The following is a 21,371-nucleotide window of genomic DNA, read 5'->3' on the forward strand; positions in this document are numbered from 1 at the left end:
TAAATCTGTTCAGTAGATTCTGAGAAAATAGCCTTTAAATCAATATATATATCTGAGCCCGCTTAAGGTACGCTTACCGTACGCTTACCGTAAGCGTACGGTGGCGTGCGCGAGCGCGATTCTGATTGGCTCTTAGATCTTAGTAAACATTCGAATCGGCCGAAACCAGGAAGCGGCGTCCGCCATTTTGTCTCTCGCACTGAGTGTTGTTTATCAAACATGATGGCCAAAAACATGTTACGGGGCTGTTTTGACAACTCCCTCCCACATAGTCATGTTGAGGGAGTCCACAAACATCCCCCAAGAGCAAAAACGGTTTTATTTTTTTTTCGGCAATTTCGCGGGGTCCGCTTACCGTACGCTTACCGTAAGCGTACGGTAAAAAAATAAAAATAAAAAAAACACTATCCACACTTACCCCACCCCCTGTGCTTTTGGTGGCCGAAGGCCACCAAATGTACAGGGCTTATTAATAGGTAAAAAAAACTAAATTTTGGCAACATGAAATTATAAAATCGAAATAAAAAAAACACTATCCACATTGACCCCACCCCCTGTGCTTTTGGTGGCCGAAGGCCACCAAATGTACAGGGCTTATTAAAGTTGATAAAAACCGTGCACGGAACGAACTGCGTTAAGTGGGCGCGCACGCCTCGAATGGCGTAAAGTAACTTAGCATTTAAAAAACCTTGCAAATTCACTGAAAAAACCATAGGTTTCACACATGTTAAAGTTAGCGGAAATTTTACTGATAAAAAACCTGTGAAATTCCCCCGTTATAGTTAGTGCTGGCAACTATAACTCACACGACCGCAATCTTCTGCTGATGACATATGTGTCTTTATGAAAAAAAAATATTTGTAATATATGTATAGCTAAAAATGTATGGAAGAAGACATGGGCAAATAAGTGTCTAAATACAGTATTAGCATCAGCAGAGGATTGCGGTCGCGTGAGTTATAGTTGCCAGCACTAACTATAACGGGGGAATTTCACAGGTTTTTTATCAGTAAAATTTCCGCTAACTTTAACATGTGTGAAACCTATGGTTTTTTCAGTGAATATATATATATATATATATGAGTCAAATTTAAATGTTCTCATTATTTCAAACAAAGTGTCCTTTCTTTAGGTAAAAATGGCCTCTGATTTTTTAGGTAGCTCTGAAATAAAATATTATTTGCAGAGCACGTAACATAACATGTATTTGTAAATTCCAGTGTATCCCTAGGGGTAAGTTATCTTCGAATATCAGATTATCATTGTTACCCACTCATTTTATCATCCTCAGAAGGATTATAGTCCTGAGTGAAACCATTGGCATTTGAATGTGTAATTATGAGATGAAACACCATTTCATGCAGTGGGTACATTAGTGCACTGCGCCACCAGACCAAACTGACATATTGTTGTTTTCTGCTGCAAACATGACAAGAAGTGTGGTTCTGCTAATAAATGATTTGTGTACATCAATTGTAGATATCTGATTTTTAAAATGTGGACACATGTTTTTGCATTAAGTACTGTTTCGTATTCATATCAGGCCTCCAAAGGATGATGTAACATTTTGGAATGAAGATACAACCCAATAGTCCTGCACTCGATGACAAGATGGCAAAGATCTCGACGGCCACCAAATACTTTCCATTTGTGCTGAGATACGCTGGTATAAAAGATGTCCAGACGGCCAGAAACACAAGCATACTGAAGGTGAGGAACTTGGCTTCGTTGAAACTCTGGGGCAAATTACGGGCATAAAATGCAACCACAAAGCTGACAGTGGCTAACAAGCCGAGATAGCCCAACATCAGATAGAAGAAGAGAACAGAGCCCTCATCACACTGGATGGTGGTAGTGTCCCCCATCTGTATCTTCACTGGGAATGGCGGATCAAGAAGCAGCCAGACTATACATATCAGGACTGGAGTAAATGAACACAGAAGAACGACTCCACTGGGCATTTTGGTTCCAAGCCACCTTGATGACTGGCTGGTGGGATCGCGAGCATTGAAGGCTATAATCACAGTGATGGTCTTGGCCAGAATGGTGGAAATACTGATGGAGAATATAATTCCAAATGAGTTTTGTCGGATCATGCAGGTGGCCCTCATGGGTTGGCCAATGAAGGTGAAGGGAGAGAGGAAGCAGAGCATCAGGGCAATGAGAAGTATATAGCTGAGTTCTCGATTGTTTGCTTTGACAATTGGCGTGTCCTGGTACATCTTGAAGATGCAGAGAATAAGAAAAGTGATTACAAATAGAAGGCTGGTGAGGCATGAGAGTGTGATTCCCAAAGGCTCCTCGAGGGAGAGGAACTGGAGAGTTGCTAGATCACATTGGGTTCTCTCCTCATTGGGCCAGTGGTCTTCAGGGCAAGGCCAGCAGTCACGGGAATCTGAAATCAAGAACGGAGCTGGTTACTGATTACAATCTTTGTACTTAGAAGTGTCGCATTGGTCTTAGAGAGAAAGGTGCAGCTTTTGTGAGCCACAGAATAGCCATTCCTTCACTTGTCTTTCCTATGTCCCATTGCGGGGAAAAGACTGGGTTAAAAAAAGTGGGTTCTCACTGCCTCCCCTCCACACAGTAAACTCTGTTAAGGAGGAGTAAAGCTTGGACACTTACTGTCCTACAAGAGACACTACCAGGTTGTGTTTATTTGGAGTAGTGCCCCTGGCCAATACTGAGAGTCATGGCTATCAGCAAGATACCTCAACTAATCAATAATATACATTATCCTATTGTTTTAATTTAAAAAAAAAAATGAAAAAAATATTTAGCATAACAATAAATAGTGCTTCCCCAAAAGTTTCAGCACCATGACCCAATTTTTAGAATGGCAAACATTTGTGGCCCACTTACCTGCAATGGACATGAGGCAGATGATGCAGTCACGGGTTGCCACCTGCACTGTGAAAACACGGAGTGGCTGCAAGTAGATACTCCGTGTCTTTTTCACATGAATGTGCTGCCCCCAGGTCAGCACGAGTTCGCCGCTGCCCTGGGTGCAGCACATTCACCTTAATGGGGCGCATTGTCATTGTTTGTGCCGGGCGCACCTTTTAAAAGGTGCGCCGGGTGCAAACAATGAGAATGTGTAATATGGCCCCCTATTTAGATAATAGTGTTGGCCTGGCGGTCTTATAGCGGTGGTCTGCTGACGGAGTGAGTCTGTTTTGGGACACGGTGAGCATTGCACTGCATCTGTGGCTGTAGTAATGATGCTAGCATCACACACCTGATGTCGATTGGACAATTGTTAACACCTGGCTACTACGCAAACAGTTTCAGACCATGATCTTTTGCCATTCGACAGCACCACAACACTGAAGCAGATACCCTGAAGTCAAGCAGGTTTTTTTGTTGATCTCTCTGTTTCTTCTCCCTAATTTTTTTATTTCATTTGTTCCCTTTTATTCGTTTAATATCATTTAAGTATTTTGCCTGGCCCCAAAAATCTCTGTTTTACGAGAGGGGAATTGTCAATCATGGTGGATGAAATCATAATAGTAGAGCCACAATTCTTTGGATCACAAGTCCAAAATACATCCATGTCTCAGAAAAGGATGATTCGATCAGAATAGTTGACATCGTTCATGCTGTAGCTAACAATCTGTGCACACAAGACAAAATTAGGAAGCAGTTGAATGACCTGTGGGAGAGAGTGCGTTCCTTGGCCTCTGACTGATAGTGGTTCTCCCAGCCCCCCATTACATTTCATGCCATGGGAGGAGAAGGTTTTGTCCATCTTACATCCTGAACGCTTGAAAGGCATCACTGGTGGAGTGGAGAGTGGAAAGTTATACCTTTCAATGTGTCACCAAACGCAAATCTACTGTTTGCGTTGACGTTAGCTGTTGCTAATGTGTCATGCGCCATGTTTTTGACATAGAAACCTAAAAATATCAATAATAACATCTTCTTTAGTTTGTTTGTTTAAATGTATTGAATTGTATTTAAGGTAACTGCTTTGAACAGCCATCCCATTGACATGATGTAATGGAGCTTGTAAGTGTTTATATTCCAAATAACATATATGTTTCCCATAGTAAATGTCTGTTCTGTTACTACTGCAGATTCACACAAGATATGTTCAAGGAACAATGTTGCAAGTGTTACAAATATTGAGTTGAACAAAATACAACTACCATGATGCCTTGTTTCTGTGTAGGGAAAAAGTATTGCCATTTAATTTAGCTCATTCTCCCCTTTTTCAACAAATGTTCCCGTATGTTAAAGTGACATTCATTCATCAATCTCTATTTAATGTCCATTTTTGAAAATAGTTTGTGGGGTTTTTAAGATCATGTCATTTTCCTGTCATGTAAATGAATTGAGGTTATTTGAATAACGAACCAATGTAAGTAATCTAATATGTTATGTGGAATACAAGTGCTATATCTTAAAATTGAACTATGCACTGTTCATATGAGGACTATTGCTAAACATCTCACTTAGTTGTGTAAATGTTGGTCTCTCAGCCTGACAGGCCTTGGAATGCTGAATTTCACCTTTATCCTCTCCACTGTGTTGGGTTGAATGGATGCTACATTTCAGTTATAGATACTAATGCTTCTTTTTTTCATTTCAGGGTATCTTCTCACCTGTTTATTGCAAGTACTTTTTTAGAAACATAAACTGTGTGTGTGGTAAATGCATTTTACATTGAAATGTTTAATCATGATATGCATGTCCTTTGCCCTTTTAGGTGTCTTCATTATAGTTGCTCAAAACTCATTGGATGTGTAATCCACACTTTTAATGACACATTTTCCCTCACCTTCCTGATAGGTGTACCTTCCACAGCACATGGCTAAACATCTGTCACTCCGGATGACTTCACTCCAGCCCACGAGCAAGCCTCCAGAATTGTCTCCAATGCAGAATGTTCAGATGAACACGACACAGCTGGTCCATTGCATCAGCCTGGGTAGACCACTCCAGTGAGTCTTCCTTAGCCCACAACTTCACCTCCCACCCATCTGTAAACACAACACAGCTAACAGATCCCTCCACTTCTCAAATTGTAAAATGTACCATATTTTGCCCCCCAGTCCAGCCTGGTGGTGAGAGCACCACCATGGGCTCCAGTCCAGTCAGAAAGCAGTGGGATGTGGCACACTGTTCCATTGCCACAGTTTAGTGGGGTTAGCGGTGGTGGGTCTGTGGGCAAGCATAGTGAAGCCACTGCAACCTGTTCTTCGTATCATTACAGCAGTGCCAAGAAATGATGGGAAAGGTCCTTTACGGGGAGCAGAAGATGATGAAGTTGAAGAGGGAGCACAATGTTGAGATGCAGAATGTAAACTCCAATGTCGGCTTGCTGACTGGGGTGCTGCAGGACACCTACACCCATCTGTGCAGGGGTCAAATCAAATCAAATCAAATCAAATAAACTTTATTCGGTTTCATGTGAAGAAAACCACACAAGTCACAAAACATCCAAATTACATTAAAAAAATGATTCCATAAGATTGTAAGCCAATGAAATATCATAAAGCCATTTCACATCCTCCCATAGTAAACTCCGGCAAAGATATACAGTTCGATATCCAACAGAGAACCCCTTAAAATAGCAGTACCCAAATGGTTATCCTAGCCTCCGTAAACATTTATCTCCACAATAGATTGCCGAAAGGGTTACTATTTATCCAAACACGCCCTGGTTCTCACAGCGGATTTCAAATAGCCCACAATAAAATAGATACAATCAGCCTTCAACAATTGGAGGAACAGGAGAGCTGGGTGAGCCTGATTAAAATTCATTTTCTTTAAAATAGGGACTAAAAATATCTCCGGGGAACCTCATAAAAGTTACAGAAAAACATAAAATGTAGCAAATCCTGTGGAGACTCTCTGTCGCAGCTACAGGGTGCTAACAAATGACCTCTACTTCACTCTCTTGGGACAGCAAGCAGGAGGTGAAAAATATCCAGGTGAAACCTGGACAATAAAAACCACTGATAAGTTGATAGAGACCCCAGGAGATAAGGCTCGGCAGAAGGAGTTTTATTTAACATTAGAAATTTGCGGACAGTAGATTTACGTAATTCCCGCTCAACCTTTCCAGTTTCCGTAAACTAATGAAGGATTTCCTAATCACCTCCACGTATTTTTTTTACAATAGATTCGGGATTAGTGAATAGGTCAACATGCCCTACCTCTTCAAATCTACTTTTAATATATTTAAGCCATGGTATTCGGGCCATGTTATCAAGAGACATACACTTGTTTAAAATCGTCTGGCTGCGAGATAGTTCTGCATTCAGCCAACAGTTTAGCCAAAACACAAGGGTGCACAGTGCCAGGGTATCACTTAAAAAGGGTACCCCCAATTCCTCATGGACCACCAGATTCGAAAGAGCACTCGGAACACCCAACAGGTGCATCAAGAAAGTGTTTTCTACCACTTGTAGTGCATCTGTGGCAGTATGCCCCCAGATTTCACTGCCGTAGCAAGCTATCACTACACTTTTAGCCCGGTAAACTTTCAGCATAGCTGCTTTTGGATGCTTGCCAAGCTTAGAAGCAAAATTAAAAATGGCCGCGTTAACACAAACCCGATCCCCTTTTTCCTCTATATTAGTGCCCCCCATTTTAATTGATCATCTAGTAGAACCCCCAGGTATGAAAAAATGTCTGTGCGGGGAACTTTAGCTGGGCCTACTCTAAATTGAAAACTTCTTTTAGGGTGAGTCCTCACCTGCAATATGTAGGATTTTGAGTTGTTAATTGATAAATCTAGATCAACCATAAAATTTGAGAAGGCATCTAGCAAAGATTGGAGGCCCCTAGCAGTCCTAGATAAAAGAACTGCGTTGTCCGTGTATAATAGGACAGGGAGTCCACGTCGTCCCACATACGGGAAACCTGCCCCTGTTACTATTAAGGCTCTATCTAGATCATTAATGTAGAGATTAAAAAGGAATGGGGCCAGGATACACCCTTGACATACAACCCTCCAGGGGTCTTCCTGCACCACCTTCCCCTTTCTATGGGCCAACTCCATCTTGCCCTTCTGCATCAGCCTCAATCACAGAAAGGGAGGCCCTGCCTCTAGAGGCAATACCTGCAGACTCCTCAGTCCCTGCAACTGAGGATCCACCATCCACCCACAGGCACACACATTCATCTGGACCACCAGGAGAGGATGGCAAGACCCCCACCACCAGCAAGAAACTGCGATCCTAATTTCATCCTGTGTGGAACTGTCATTCATTATGGAGACTTTTTCTTGTCACATTTACCTTTCTGAGGACATGTGTATTTTGGACATATGACTGCAAATAATTTTGGTGCAACAATTACAGTTTCATTCACCTTCAATTACTTTTTATTCTTTCAATTGCTTCAACCCCATTTTTGTTTCATTTCCCTTTATGCAATAAAAGAAAAAATAACAAAAGAAACAGTTGGTGTTGATGATATTGGTTTGTATTCATGCTGTTGTTATACATTCCATAATATTTATCAAATTGTTTACAAAAAAAGGTTTGTGCATTAATAAGTGAATTGCAAGTATGTAAGGCTTCATACTAACATCTACCTTGACAACCAAATCCAAATACCAAAGATTAGTCAGCTAGTATTTCATTCCACTATAAAGAGATTTTTCTGTGAAATTTTTATCAAACATAACAGACTATACGTAACATAATTTTCAGTGCCATTTTTAAATTTCCATTTCCACAAATTGCCATCATGGAAGAAGGGGATATATTCAACAGATACAGATCCAATAGGCAAGATTGTATTGGGTTATGTCATCAGCTGGAGACAGAATTTCTGCCTCACAATAGGAATTGCACAACAATAACACCAATAGCTAAGGCATGGCTGCGCTCAGTTTTGTGGCCCCACGATCATTCCATTACAGTGTTGTAGTACCTGGAGAAATGTCACCACCAACTTTAAGTTCTTTCTACAATGGTGTGACACATCATTATATTCATACACGTAGCACAAAATGAGCATTTTGCCAACATGAAGGGGGATGGCTATGCTTTTGGTTCACTACCACATGTGGTTAGATCAAATTAAGCAGCATATATGGGCTTGGTGCCACCATTCAGCAGAAAACAAGTCCAATTCAATCTTCAACACTTCCAGTCAATCAATGTGCAGTTTGTCTCAGTACAGGATATATACACCCAAAGTCTGTGTTTGCCTTCCACAGTATCAACCATTGTTTCCATTGTACTTCACAGCAGCAGCATGTAATTGCAAATGTCCCAACTTTGAAATGTCTAGAAGAGGATATGGTGAGGTTCCTAAAAAAAAAAAAAAATAATAATAATAATTTTAATTGTAAAACACATTAGGCACATTCCACATTAGTACTTTTCAAAATCACATTTTCTAAGAACAGTCAAAGAAAAACTTTTTAAATGAACCTAGTAGTCAAGTGTCAAAATGATTAGCACAGACTGTACTCCTCATGGGACAAAATTCTTGTTTAAGCTTCATGTCATGGATTTTAGATGCATACTTACGCTCAGGTGAAGAGTGAAGAAGTTAGCAATACTATCTTGACATACATTAACTTTTTTCTCTTCACCATTTTCATCCTCTTTTGCCATCGCATCATCCTCACCAGGTGCCTCTGCATGCTTTCCATCCTCTGCGAAGTATGTGATATTGCGACGAAGGGCAATGTTGTGCAACTTGCAGCAGGCCTTGGTGATTTAGCATACTTACTGGGTCAGTAGAGGAGGGCTCCACTGGTCTTGTACAGACAGCGAAATCTGTACTTCAGGCGCCCAAAAGCCTACTCAACTGGCCTCTGTGTTCTCCCATGGGCCTCATTGAAGTGGAAATCCCCAGGCATTGTCGGATTCCTCAGCGGTGCCAACAACCATGTTTGGTTAGGAGAAACTGAGTTATCGAAATGGAAATGTACAAATTAGGATAAATAAGTAACACAATTACAGGTGATTCACCTAGTGATTACCCAAACAATGTCATGTCTGATTGTACATACAACCAAGCCAAGCTCTCTCAGGTCCAAGGTGGGACATTTGCTTGTGTATGCTGTTGTTCCATAGTACAAAGAAATCATGGGCCAATCCAGGTAATTGAGAACAGACACTTGAGATGTACTAATCAGGTAAGCAGACAACTTGCACATTGATTGAATGGAAGTGCTTCTATTTGCGGTATACTTGTTCCACGGCACTTGGTGACACTAAGGCAATATGTGTGCTACCAATTGCTATCAATTGCTCCAACCACATGTGTCTGTTACACCTAGAAAAATGTCCCTTAAATCCATCGCAGTGGACGCTGTCAGGAATCCAACAGCATCATATACATATGGCAGTCAGGAAGATAACGAGCTTCTAGTATTATACATAAACCTCTTTCAACACTTCCCATGAGGACTAGTGAATGTGTAGTCCATAGGAATTACTGTTGTGATGTGGAAACAGGAGGGACTATATAGGTCACCTCCGTTCTCATCACTGGGCCGAATATTCCAGGAAAAATCAGCACGTTCTGCAGACTGTTTGAATCAGACATCGGGAATTCATGCCGGTGTGGTAAGGGTGTTCAAACACCAAATAACCCCCACTCATTGTGCCCGTTTGTTATTTGGATTAGTGAGGCAGCACAACATCTGTCTGCATTTGTTTGTATCTTTACATTCTGTCTCTGTTGGGAGACTAATCGGTGCTAAGACAGCACTTCTTATTTTTGGTTTGAACGAGACTTTTTTTTTTCTCTTTTTTTTCCATAGTTTTATATAGCGCGAACTTGACCCGAATCCAATCAGGTATCAGAGCGCTTTACATAGCACCAGCTACGTTACATGTGGACCCACATTCACATTTTTGTTGGGCACGGGGAGATTACGTGATTTGCCCAGAATCACAGGATGTTCAGTGACATTACGGAGACTTGAACCCAGTTTCCCAGGTCCGAGGTCGAGCGCCCTAGCCGTTAGGCCAACTCCTCTCCCTTGAAGTGTTTCAGCAGTGGTGTTATTAGTGTTTCACCTTGTGCCTCAGTCAGTGAGATTTATGGTTACAGGATTCTGCTTTCATGCAGCCTCTAACAGTTATGTGAAAGATTGTGACTTTATTTTGTTTTAGCTGCATTTGCTATTCAGTGTGCTTTCCTACTACCAGTGCAAGCTGCTTCCGTTTTCTCAGGAAAATAAAGAGGGCTTTGTTGAGTATATGTTTATTACCAGCAAGCTGTGGAGATAACAGTGGCTGCCGGCAACACAGAATTTAAATTATGGCCAAAAGACATTCATATGGATAAAATACTCTATGCTGACATTTATAAAATCAAATTTATTTGTGCAATATGTTATGAAACAAAGCGGCAGCTTGGAGTGAATTACACTCTCTGGGTATACTGTGTTATGATAAGTATATACACAGTGAACCTTTGAGAATATTTATTTGTGTCTCATAATTTTTGCCATTTAACAGTGATTCCTGGAGTATTGAATATCCCCTTGTGAAACAAGCGTTCTCATTATTCTGGGTGGGTATTGTATGACACAAAGTGATTACTGTGTCATGAGATGTATAAGAATGATTAGATAATCATGACATCATATTCTCATCCTATTTCAGCACACCACAGGGCATTCTTCAGAGCTTAAAAGAACAGGAATCGTTACATGTGAAACTTTCCTGATTTATGGCTGAAATCTATTTTTTTACAGGTAAAAAGAGGTGAAGGAATGTACTGTATGTGTATATATATATATTCACTGACAAAAACATAGGTTTCAGGGACGTTATATTTAGTTGGACCTTTCACTCATAGAAAACCATATAAATTGCCCTGTTATAGTTAGTTGAGCTACCTAAAAGTCGCACCCTCGCAATGCACTGCTGATGACGTCACATATTACATCATTCATGACATGGTCAGTGACATCACTGATGACATCACTGATGACATCTCAAATGACATCATCCACGTGAAAATCTGATGCAATTCATCAGACCCTAATATAATAGTTGATACACCCACTCTACAATAGAGACTATAATTTTCAAAACAATGAACACACCAATACCAGTTAGTACATATCCACTCACTAATTCCTAGGTCTACACACACATCCATTCATTCACCCATACAGTCACTCATACATACAGTCAGCCATCAATACAGCATTATCATATCCAGTCACATATCTATACAGACACTCACACACCGCCTCTCAATGATAGAGTTATTCACACATGTAGTCAGTAATGGAAATAATCAATCACAGTTTTATTTACTCACCTGTCCAGTTACGCATATACCACCTCTCTTATTTAAACATATACTAACACATACTTCCACTCTAATACAATAACTAATACAAGCACACACTGATCCATACAGGCACTCTTGCAATTACTCAGTCTCACATATAGTCATTTATACACTCTAACACTAATATATACTGCCTTTCACATATGCAGTTACTCGCACATGTACCACTGAGGCATCCATTCACTCACCAATACACTCATACATACACTCACCGAGCCATACAGCCCTTCAAAGATACAGACTTGAACACATATACCCAGTGAATTATCCACTCACACATCTATGCACAGAGTCACACCCCCCACCCATCCACACAGACACTCAGGCACCCATACAGATACTCAGACAACCAATCAATACCCATATAGATCCTCATTTAACTGCTAATCAACGCATGCAATCGCTTACACAACAACTGACAACCTAAACTGTGTGAATGTCTGTATCAGTTGCTAACACATGCATTAAGTAAGACACAATTAATCACTCACTTATACAGTCAGTTACACACCTACTTAATCATCCATGCTGACTCTTATACACCCATCCATTCTTCAATACACCTTGGCATATATATATATAAAACATATTTATATTTTATAGAAACACATAGTCACTGGATGATGTCATCAGTGATCTCATGTGATATGTCATCAGTGATGTCATCAGTGATGTCACTGACCATGTCATGAATGATGCAATATGTGACATCATCAGCAGTGCATTGTGGGGGCAACTAACTATAACAGGGGAATTTCTATGGTTTTCTATGAGTGAAATGTCCAACTAACTATAACGTCCCAGAAACCTATGTTTTTTTCATTGGATTTCTAAGGTTTTTAAATGCTAATTCCTAACTATAACATCTATAAAACCTATGTTTTTTTCAGTGAATTTCGAAGGTTTTTTAAATGTTAATTTCATATTTTAATATTTATAAAACCAATATTTTTTCTAATTTTTTTAATAATATTTTGGAATTCTATAAACCTTTTTTTAACTTTAAAAATTATGTAATGTTTTATATCTTCAAAAAAATAATCTATATAATTATTTTTTCTGAGAAAACTAGAGTCCCGTACCGGTAGTTTACCAAGCTCCATCAGCACGCAAATCCTATCCTCCATATTGAAATGATGCGGATTTCATTTCCGATGAGTTTGTGGCACCACGTGCCACGTAAGAACATATACGTATAAGGTCGCGTCAGCTGCTACTTTGGTATGCGACGGGTATGCAATACCAAGCCGCGCGTTACGTCATTTATGTATGGGGTCGCGCCTGCTGCGCGTTGCGTATGTGACGACTGCAAGCTGCCATGCCCTGTGTTACGTCATAGACGTATGGTGCCGCGCCAGGTACGCCATTCCCTCATTTTTTTGGGATGTCTCAAAACTATATCTACATAACTTTAAAGTGTATATGAGATCAAGCGATAATCTAAAATATTTTAAACATTTGTATATTTCTAACTGTAATAATCTTATATTATAGTAAATGTATTTTCTCAAAATTGCGTCGAGTGCAGTCTCCTTGCGCGCGTGATTGCCATGTAACCTTAAAAAAAATGCCACCCATTTTAGTCATTTGATGAGACACACCTCTTCTGATAGATAGATAGATAGATAGTGGAACTGGGTACGGGCACGTGAGCTCGACTCCTTTTTATTACCAGGGTCACATATCCAGTGACGTCTGTGCTGGATGCGTGTGAGGTAAGTGCAAACCAGCCCTCAGAGAATGGTTGATGCTACCATCAACTACAACAGTAATCATTGGATCACACACAGAGATTCAATAATAAAAGAGTCAATAGTTTGTGCTGCAGTAAGGTAGGGACAGTAGATGTAAAATAATACAGGAAAACATTCTGTCCTAAAAGAACCACAACTTGTGCTATATTCAGACACAGACAATAGATCTGAAATAATACACAAAAGATTGTATCAAAAAGGGTTCAGCAGTTCTAGTGCACTCAGATAGCCACATCAAAAGCATTCAGCATGTGCACAGCCAGCGATGAAGCGTGCTGCGAGCGGGCCGTACTAGCAGCAATGTCTGCTGCCATCAACACTTCATCATCTGCAATAGCGACTCAATCTCAATTGTGAACACTGCTGTTCGAGTGTAGGCCAGAGAGAGCAGTCAGCAAAGACCCACAGCTATGTAAGGTGGACTTGGGCTACACAGTTTGTCGAACGTGAAGCAAGAAAAAGCGTGTGCGGAGCCTGCGATGACACGTATGCATGGTGCGGACAGAGCGCACTGGAGCAATGTCTTTTCCTACAGGACTGCGTCATCTACAATACCGACTCAATCTGAATTGTGAACACTGCTGTCTGCAGTGTAAATTAAAAGCATTAGTCACACAAACATCCATGAATACTTTTTCTCACTTCCTCTTCACAAAATACAACAACATAAATTACAGAAAACTCTGCAATAAATAAATCAAATCAATTCGAATTCCGATTTCTGCTGTCCACAATGTAGATTATTCAGTGTTCCTTTCCACTTGCAAGATAAATTTGGTCATTGTGCTAAACCTATAAGTCATCTAAGAAAATGTCTTTAAGCAAGTATACTAAAAGGATAATGTGTATATTTCAATAGATGTTGTAGTTACTTGACTACTGGATTCTGTAATTAAACAATTACCACTCGATCTGAATTGTGAACACTGCTGTCTGCAGTGTTAATTGAAGGTATTAGTCACACAAACATCCATGAATACTTTTTCTCACTTCCTCTTCCCAAAATACAACAACAAAAATTAAAGAAAACTCTGCAATAAATAAATCAAAACAATTCGAATTGCGATTTCTACTGCCTACAGTGTAGACTATTCAGTGTTCCTTTGAACTTGCAAGATGAATTTCACCATTGTACTAAACATATAACTGATCTAAAAAACTAATTTCAAGCAAATATACTAAAAGAATATTCTGTATATTTCAAGACGTTGTAGTTAGTTGCCTACTGAATTCTGTAATTAAACAATCACAACTCGATCTGAATTGTGAGCCCTGCTGACCGCAGTGTAAGCCAGAGGCAGTAGTCATTAACACATCACAGCCACGTGCCGTTGGATTCGGATGCATGGAGTTGGTTGCACCTGGTCGGAGGGGGTACACAGAAATCATCACAGACTTTAACTTCTGACATCCTCAATCATATAATCAAGACGTCGTTTCACTGTTCGTACCTTCTGTACCGCGGTGTAGTCCTCCGACTACAGTTAACCAAGCCCAATAATCATGTGCAGCAGTTAACTACGGAAGCACAGACACTGATGCACCTCAACGGAAACAGTTCTATAAAAAGCAAGCAGTAGTTAATATCGGACACCGTCCATTGTGGGATCAAGACACCGTTCCACTGTTGGGACCTAGAGTTGGTAGCACCTGGTCAAAGGGAGTACCTTTATCTCCACTCTCAGATGCAGTTCTAACATCGTCCATTGTGGGATCAAGACACCATTCCACTGTTAGGACCTAGAGTTGATTGCACCTGTTCAAAGGGAGTACCTTCATCTCCACTCTCAGATGCAGTTCTAACATCGTCGATTGTGGGATCAAGACACCGTTCCACTGTTGGGACCTAGAATTGGTAGCACCTGGCCGAAGGGAGTACCTTTATTTCCGCTCTCAGATGCAGTTCTTACATCGCCCATTGTGGGATCAAGACCCTGTTTCACTGTTTGGACCTGCTGTTCCGTGGTGTACTCCAGCCACTACAGTCAGCCAAGCCAAATAATCATGTCCAGCAATTACATACGTCTGATGGACGTGAACAGAAGGAGTTCTGTGAAAACCCACTTGCAAGTAATATCTAACATCGTCCATTCTGGAATCAATACACCGTTCCACTATTGTGACCTAGAGTTGGTTGCACCTGCTCCAAGGGAGTACCTTCATCTCCACTCTCAGATGCAGTTCTAATATCGTCCAATGTGGGATCAAGACACTGTTCCACTGTTGGTACCTGTTCGACTACTGTGTTAGTAGTATACAGAGCACTCCACGCTGCTGGGCCTCAAACTGAATGCTGTGTGCCTGTGCCGCAGTAGCCAGCGTTGATCTGAGGAACCTTCCTACCTCGCAGACCTCACCCAGGAGCTTCCGCCAGCACGTGGTGGGCCCTCTTTCACATAATGCGGTAGGGAAAGGTGAACTGTGAGGCATATGTGCGTCGCAGCGGCCACAACGGTTTCTGAGTACCAGCAGGCTGAGAGCATCATTCATGCAGCCACCTTCACTCACGAGGTCAACCTCGTGGCGGTGTAAGCTGCGCAAACCTGGCAGACACGTTCGCCATTCTGGAAGAGAACCACACCCAGAGAAACGTGCCTTTTATTCATGCCCCTACACTAGCCTTGCGTACGACGAGCCAGCTCACTACGCTAAAGATTTATGGGGGGGAGGGCACGTACATGCTATGATTTCAAAATCTTCCCTACTGACTGTACTATTATGGTTCAGTCCACTATCTACTTCACTCAATAGACCATCAGTGTATGTTCATATGTACATGTGTGTGCTCTGCATACTCAAGTCTGTCCGCAACATCCCCTCAACACTTTCAATTATATGCTTTTATAATCGAGAATCACTTGCCACCTTCGCACATACTTTCCTCCCATCTCTCCCCGCATTCTGCATTGTGTAACAGAGGTGCTATACCATGTTTGCTTTGTGTACATGGCTAGCCATGGTTCCCACAGTACGTAGTGTTGTTGTGTCTGATAGGTGTACATGTTGTTTGTCATGTTGTATGCGATTATATAAGGTAGCGCGTTTATTCATGAGCAGTGGTTTCTCCTATTTACATATTGCTGTCTTAAAGAGCATACAGAAGTTTTTCTCACAGGTGCAAACTGTGACCACAGTGACCGTCATTCATTACTATGCAAGAATTTCCAACTGCACGACACTTCTAAGCTTACAGCCCCCAATCTTGCCTGCTTTCTTGAAAGCACGCCAACTCCCACAATCACCTCAACATTCACACAGCTTTCTAAAAGCAGTTATCTGCTTCTCAATCACATGCACTCCTATGGAATGTGAGGTGGCATACCGTATGTCCTTACTGTTTCAAACCGAGTAACTTCCTGTAGCAATGTTTATTCCCACCCAAACAAACAAACTCCCAAACTTCAGCTTGGGCTTGAATCCCTACTTTGCAAACAGATTTCATTAAACTAACCAAACTAAAGTGCTTTTCTTCAGAACAGAAGTGTCACTCACTTCTGCAAAATAAATTTATCGAATTGCAGATAGCACGAATTTCCAGTAAAATCCAGTCCCATTTAAATTCGAACCTCCCATTACACTTTGTGAATTGTTACCCAATTTTCAACACATCTCACACTCAAGGTCTGGCACACTTTTTTAATACGGTCTCCTCCGGCCGTCTCACAGCCTTTCAAACTGTTTTTGGTATAATACCATACTTCATTCATTCGATCATCTCTGGAATAACAGGAACAGTGCCCAAAATTCTCGTTCTCTTATCGGCCATCCTACTACTATTTTTATTTGTAAAAAATTACTGCGCTCCCTGTGGTAACAAACATCTCTGACAGAATACGCAAAGTTACATCAATACCGTGAAAAAATGGAACTACTTTTCGGCTGCCTGCCTCTATCTATTATCGGAGCCAGCTACAACATGACATTTATTTACACATATCCAATGTGCGTTCAACCATCTTTCCCATTCAACTGGCGAATGGATGTATGCCTTGCCAACATCCCAACAGTCGCTCCCGATATCCAGCAGGTAATGGAGTATCTTGAAAACCATGAACTCGATTGTTCAGGCAGTAGAGGAACGGCGGACGCAACGCAAAATGTATCGTGGTGGAATGGGATTTCTGCGCAGCCGCGAAATATCTACTGCAATGTACGACAACATCGCAGATTGACTGCCAATTCAAATTGCCGCTCTAACATTCGAGGAACATTACTGTCCCTTCGAAGATATGAATTGGATTGCTTCCCTTTTCTCACACGATGGCAACAATGACCTCTTGGAACATTACGCATCTCAAGCCGCTGAAGAACTTCCGTACGGCAATCTCCAAAAGTTGTAAGAAATTCACGTTCTTCTTGGATTGATTTTTACCAACCTTTTTTTACTTTTTACTTTCAATTGTTTTAATACACTTCAATTGAACTATTTTCATAACTTTCTAAGTATGCTCAGGCATTTGAATTCTGTTTTCATTATTGCCCCTTATGTCTCCAGTCTAACCAGGGATAGGTGATGTATGGCCTATCTAAATACGCTATTTACTTCCTAAATTAGCCTAAACCCGACATCCAGTTTGAAACTATCTCTATTCTTTGTGCACACGTCTCTCTGCCTGCCTGTTATCCATGAAGCCCTTTCACACAAATGTACTCATCCTCAGCCTCTACTCACGAGCTGGCGATCAGCATCAAAAACCACAACATTGTTTAGGAACTGGTTGGCACAGTGCGCTAATAATATCCCACCTTTATTTTCATTATAGAATTGAGTCATTCATGTCTAATAGCTATTGTTCATGTCACATGGAACTGTAACATGTAATGTGGAATTGACTGATGCAGCAGCTTCAGATTTGAATATAACAGAATTGGTTGGAGTTTGCCTCAGCTCGGTGCCTTAACTCTTTGTACAAGAATTTTGTTTTGAAAGAGCCGAAGACAATAATGTATGGTTTGACGAGAAGGGTACCTAATGTGCTTCTTAGAAGCACAATTTAGCGTTCCTCCTCAAAGTTCTGATGTGACTAGAACTATTGCCAATTCTGATACGCACCAGATTGAATCTACCATACAAGAGCTTGCTGACTATTCTACTGTTGATAATTTTGTGTTACAACAAAGGAGTGCCAGGGAACTGAAGAAGTTTGATGATTAAACTTTGCAATTTTTTTTTGTTTCTTTTCTTAAAGGATACATGTGCTAATCGTATCCTACCTTTATTTTCATTATAGAATTTTGGGTCATTCAAGTGCAATAGGTATTGTTTATGTCACATGGAACTGTAACATCTAATGTGGAATTCAGCAGAAGCGGTTGGAATTTGCCTCAACTGAATGCCTTAGCTCTTGCACCAGTGGGTCCATTAATGGCACTTAAATAAAGACACTCTTTATTTAACTTTTAGACTCCATCGCTTTATTACACACAGCCACTTTCTTAGACACACCTGATTTCACCATTTCTCTTCTGTGGCATTGCAACATTCTGCATTATATTCTTCACAATTATTTCTTTATTCCTGCTTCCTAAAACATTGCCTTTGAGTCTTCAGAAAGTAGAGGTGAGTAGTTTGCTTCCCACTCCCTGTATCGTATAAACGCATACTAACACTACTTACACAGATATGCTAAAGCGGCCAGTATCCTACAATGCCCACACATATCACTTTTCAGCAATCAGCCCATGGCTTACGCTCACGGTTTCATCCCCGAGTCTTCAGACCAGTACCAGTGAGTAGTTTGCTTCCCACTCCCACTATACTCTAAACGCATACCAACACCACCTGCACAGCTACCCTACAGCGGCAAGTATGCTACAGAACCCAGACCACATCAGTTTACACCACTCAGCTCACGGTTTAGGCGCATGCTTTCATCCCCGAGTGTACCGGCACCTCACCTCAGCACCATCTCACTCTGCGCAAAACAGCACTTTCACACCGGTAGGGATAAATACTTCAGCACATCAGTTTACAGCACTCAGCTCACGGTTTAGGCACACACTTTCATCCCCAAGTGTACTGTCACCTCACCTCAGCACCATCTCACTCTCGGCAAAATAGCACTTTCACACCAGTACGACTAAATACTTAGCTTCACACTCCCTGTATAGCACACCCTAAACACCCCACAGACGTTAAATTGCTCCTACCCTCCCCTTTCCTACTTTATTCGCCCTTTTTCCCACTTACTCATTTCAACGGAATCACAAAATGGTGGCCAACACTTGCTAGTTGCAACCGCTTTCACCGCTCACAGCCAAGAAGCAGCAAGCTTGTGCTTGTAATGCCTCAGCCAATCAGATGGCAGAATTCTCAAATATCGATATCTGTAAATTTCGATATTTCTCCAAAACTACTGAACAGATTTACACCAAATACACAAAAGTGTGTTTTCTAGACCAAGACCATTCTCCCTGCCAAATTTGGTGCAATTCCCTTCAACTGTTCGACCTGTAGCCTTTATCTAAAGTTTCCTATGGAAATTAACATGGAGAAAACATGTTTGTGGACCCCCCTTTTTTCTCGGCCCCCCCTTGACAAGTCACCCCCAAACTTCCCACATAGGAGCTGATGTGAACAAAGAATTAGTTTGGAAAATGTCATGAAGATTCATCAAACAACGCCATCGTTATAAGCAAAACAAAAAATGCTCTTCCTATGGAAACTTGGTCCTAACTATAACTACATACTGGTGACCGCCAGTAGGTAATATATATATATATATATTAACTGAAAAAAACATAGGTTTCAGGAACGTTATAGTTAGTTGGACATTTCACGTGTACAAAACCATACAAATTCCAGCGTTATAGTTAGTTCAGCTAACTATAACTCGCGCCCCCGCAATGCACTGCTGATGACGTCACATATTACATAATTCATGACATGGTCAGTGACATCACTGATGACATCTCAAATGACATCACTGATGACATCATCCTTGTGATAGAGTGGCAGACCTCCTCTCACCCTAATATAACCTTTGATACACATACTCAAAAATAGAAACTAACATTTTCAAAACAATGGAAATACCAATACAACTTACAACACACCTATTTAGTAATTCCAAGATCTACACATACATCCACACATTCACCAACAGCCCCTATACTGTCACTCATACATTTACTCACTCATCATATGTACTCATACACCTATACATCCTGTTGCACACCACCACTCATCCATAGAGTTACTCACACACATAGTCACACATGTAAACAAAGTATCAAACATCCATGTACTTGCATATACAGTTATACACACACTACCACATTCACTTCTACAGAAACTTACACATAGTTACTCTCTTAAACAATCACTTATAAAAACACCTACTTATTTGTACAGGAACTCTTCCAATCTCTCACTCTCACATATACTCACTTAAATACACCAATATTCACATATACTAGTTTAAAACATATGTAGTTACTCATAAAGACACAATTGAGACAGTCATTCACTCACTAACACACCCATACACACACTCATACACTTATCAGTCCTGCACACATGCTGTCTTCAACACATACAAAGTGAGTCACTCATTCATGCATCTATGCACTAAGTAATACCCCCCACCGAACCATACAGACACTCAGACACTCATAATGATACTCAAAAAACCAACTAATAACCTATATAGATAGACACTCATGTAGGTATTCACCAACCCATGCAGCCACTTATACAAAGTGAGAGACTGATACAGATATTTACATATTTAAACATTACTCACTAACCCATGTATTCACTTGATTACACTTAATCAGTCAGTTATACAATCAATTTTTTAAAAAAATCATCCATTTAGACAATTATATACCCATTTATTCTTCCATCGACCTTGGGATATACATATATAAAACATATTTCATTTTCAGAAAAACACACAATCACTGGATTATGTCATCAGTGATGTCATCAGTGATGTCATCAGTGATGTCATTTGAGATGTCATCAGTGATGTCATCAGTGATGCCATTGACCATGTCATGAGTGATGTAATATGTGATGTCATCAGCAGTGCATTGCGGGTGCGCGAGTTATAATTAGCTGAACTAACTATAACAGGGGAATTTCAATGGTTTTGTACGAGTGAAATGTCCAACTAACTATAGCGCCCCTGAAACCTATGTTTTTTTCAGTGGGCCACCTCTCTGAAACACAGCGCAGTGGCGCTTACTGGAAGCATCTGGTGGACTAGTTGGCCTCCAGGGTCCCTCAGGATTGAAAGGGAATTATTTCCCCAACTTAAAACGCGCCATAGGGTGTTTTTGCAAACGTCACCTCAGGCCCCGTCCCTTCCCTTCACCATTGTGTAA

At 40.8% G+C, this 21,371-nt stretch overlaps 1 protein-coding gene across 1 annotated transcript in view; it reads right to left on the bottom strand.

Moving 5' to 3' along the window:
- Positions 1-1,490: 1,490 nt before the first annotated feature.
- LOC146829879 (vomeronasal type-2 receptor 26-like) overlaps positions 1,491-21,371 on the bottom strand; it is a 135,529-nt gene continuing 115,648 nt past the window's right edge. Inside the window, exon 5 of the mRNA XM_085606555.1 lies at positions 1,491-2,365. Within this exon, the coding sequence (XP_085462681.1) occupies positions 1,491-2,365 (875 nt within the window). The remainder of the gene's footprint in view (positions 2,366-21,371) is intronic.

This window comes from Triturus cristatus, chromosome 5_2, assembly GCF_964204655.1.
Source record: "Triturus cristatus chromosome 5_2, aTriCri1.1, whole genome shotgun sequence".
Taxonomy (NCBI): Eukaryota; Metazoa; Chordata; class Amphibia; order Caudata; family Salamandridae; genus Triturus; species Triturus cristatus.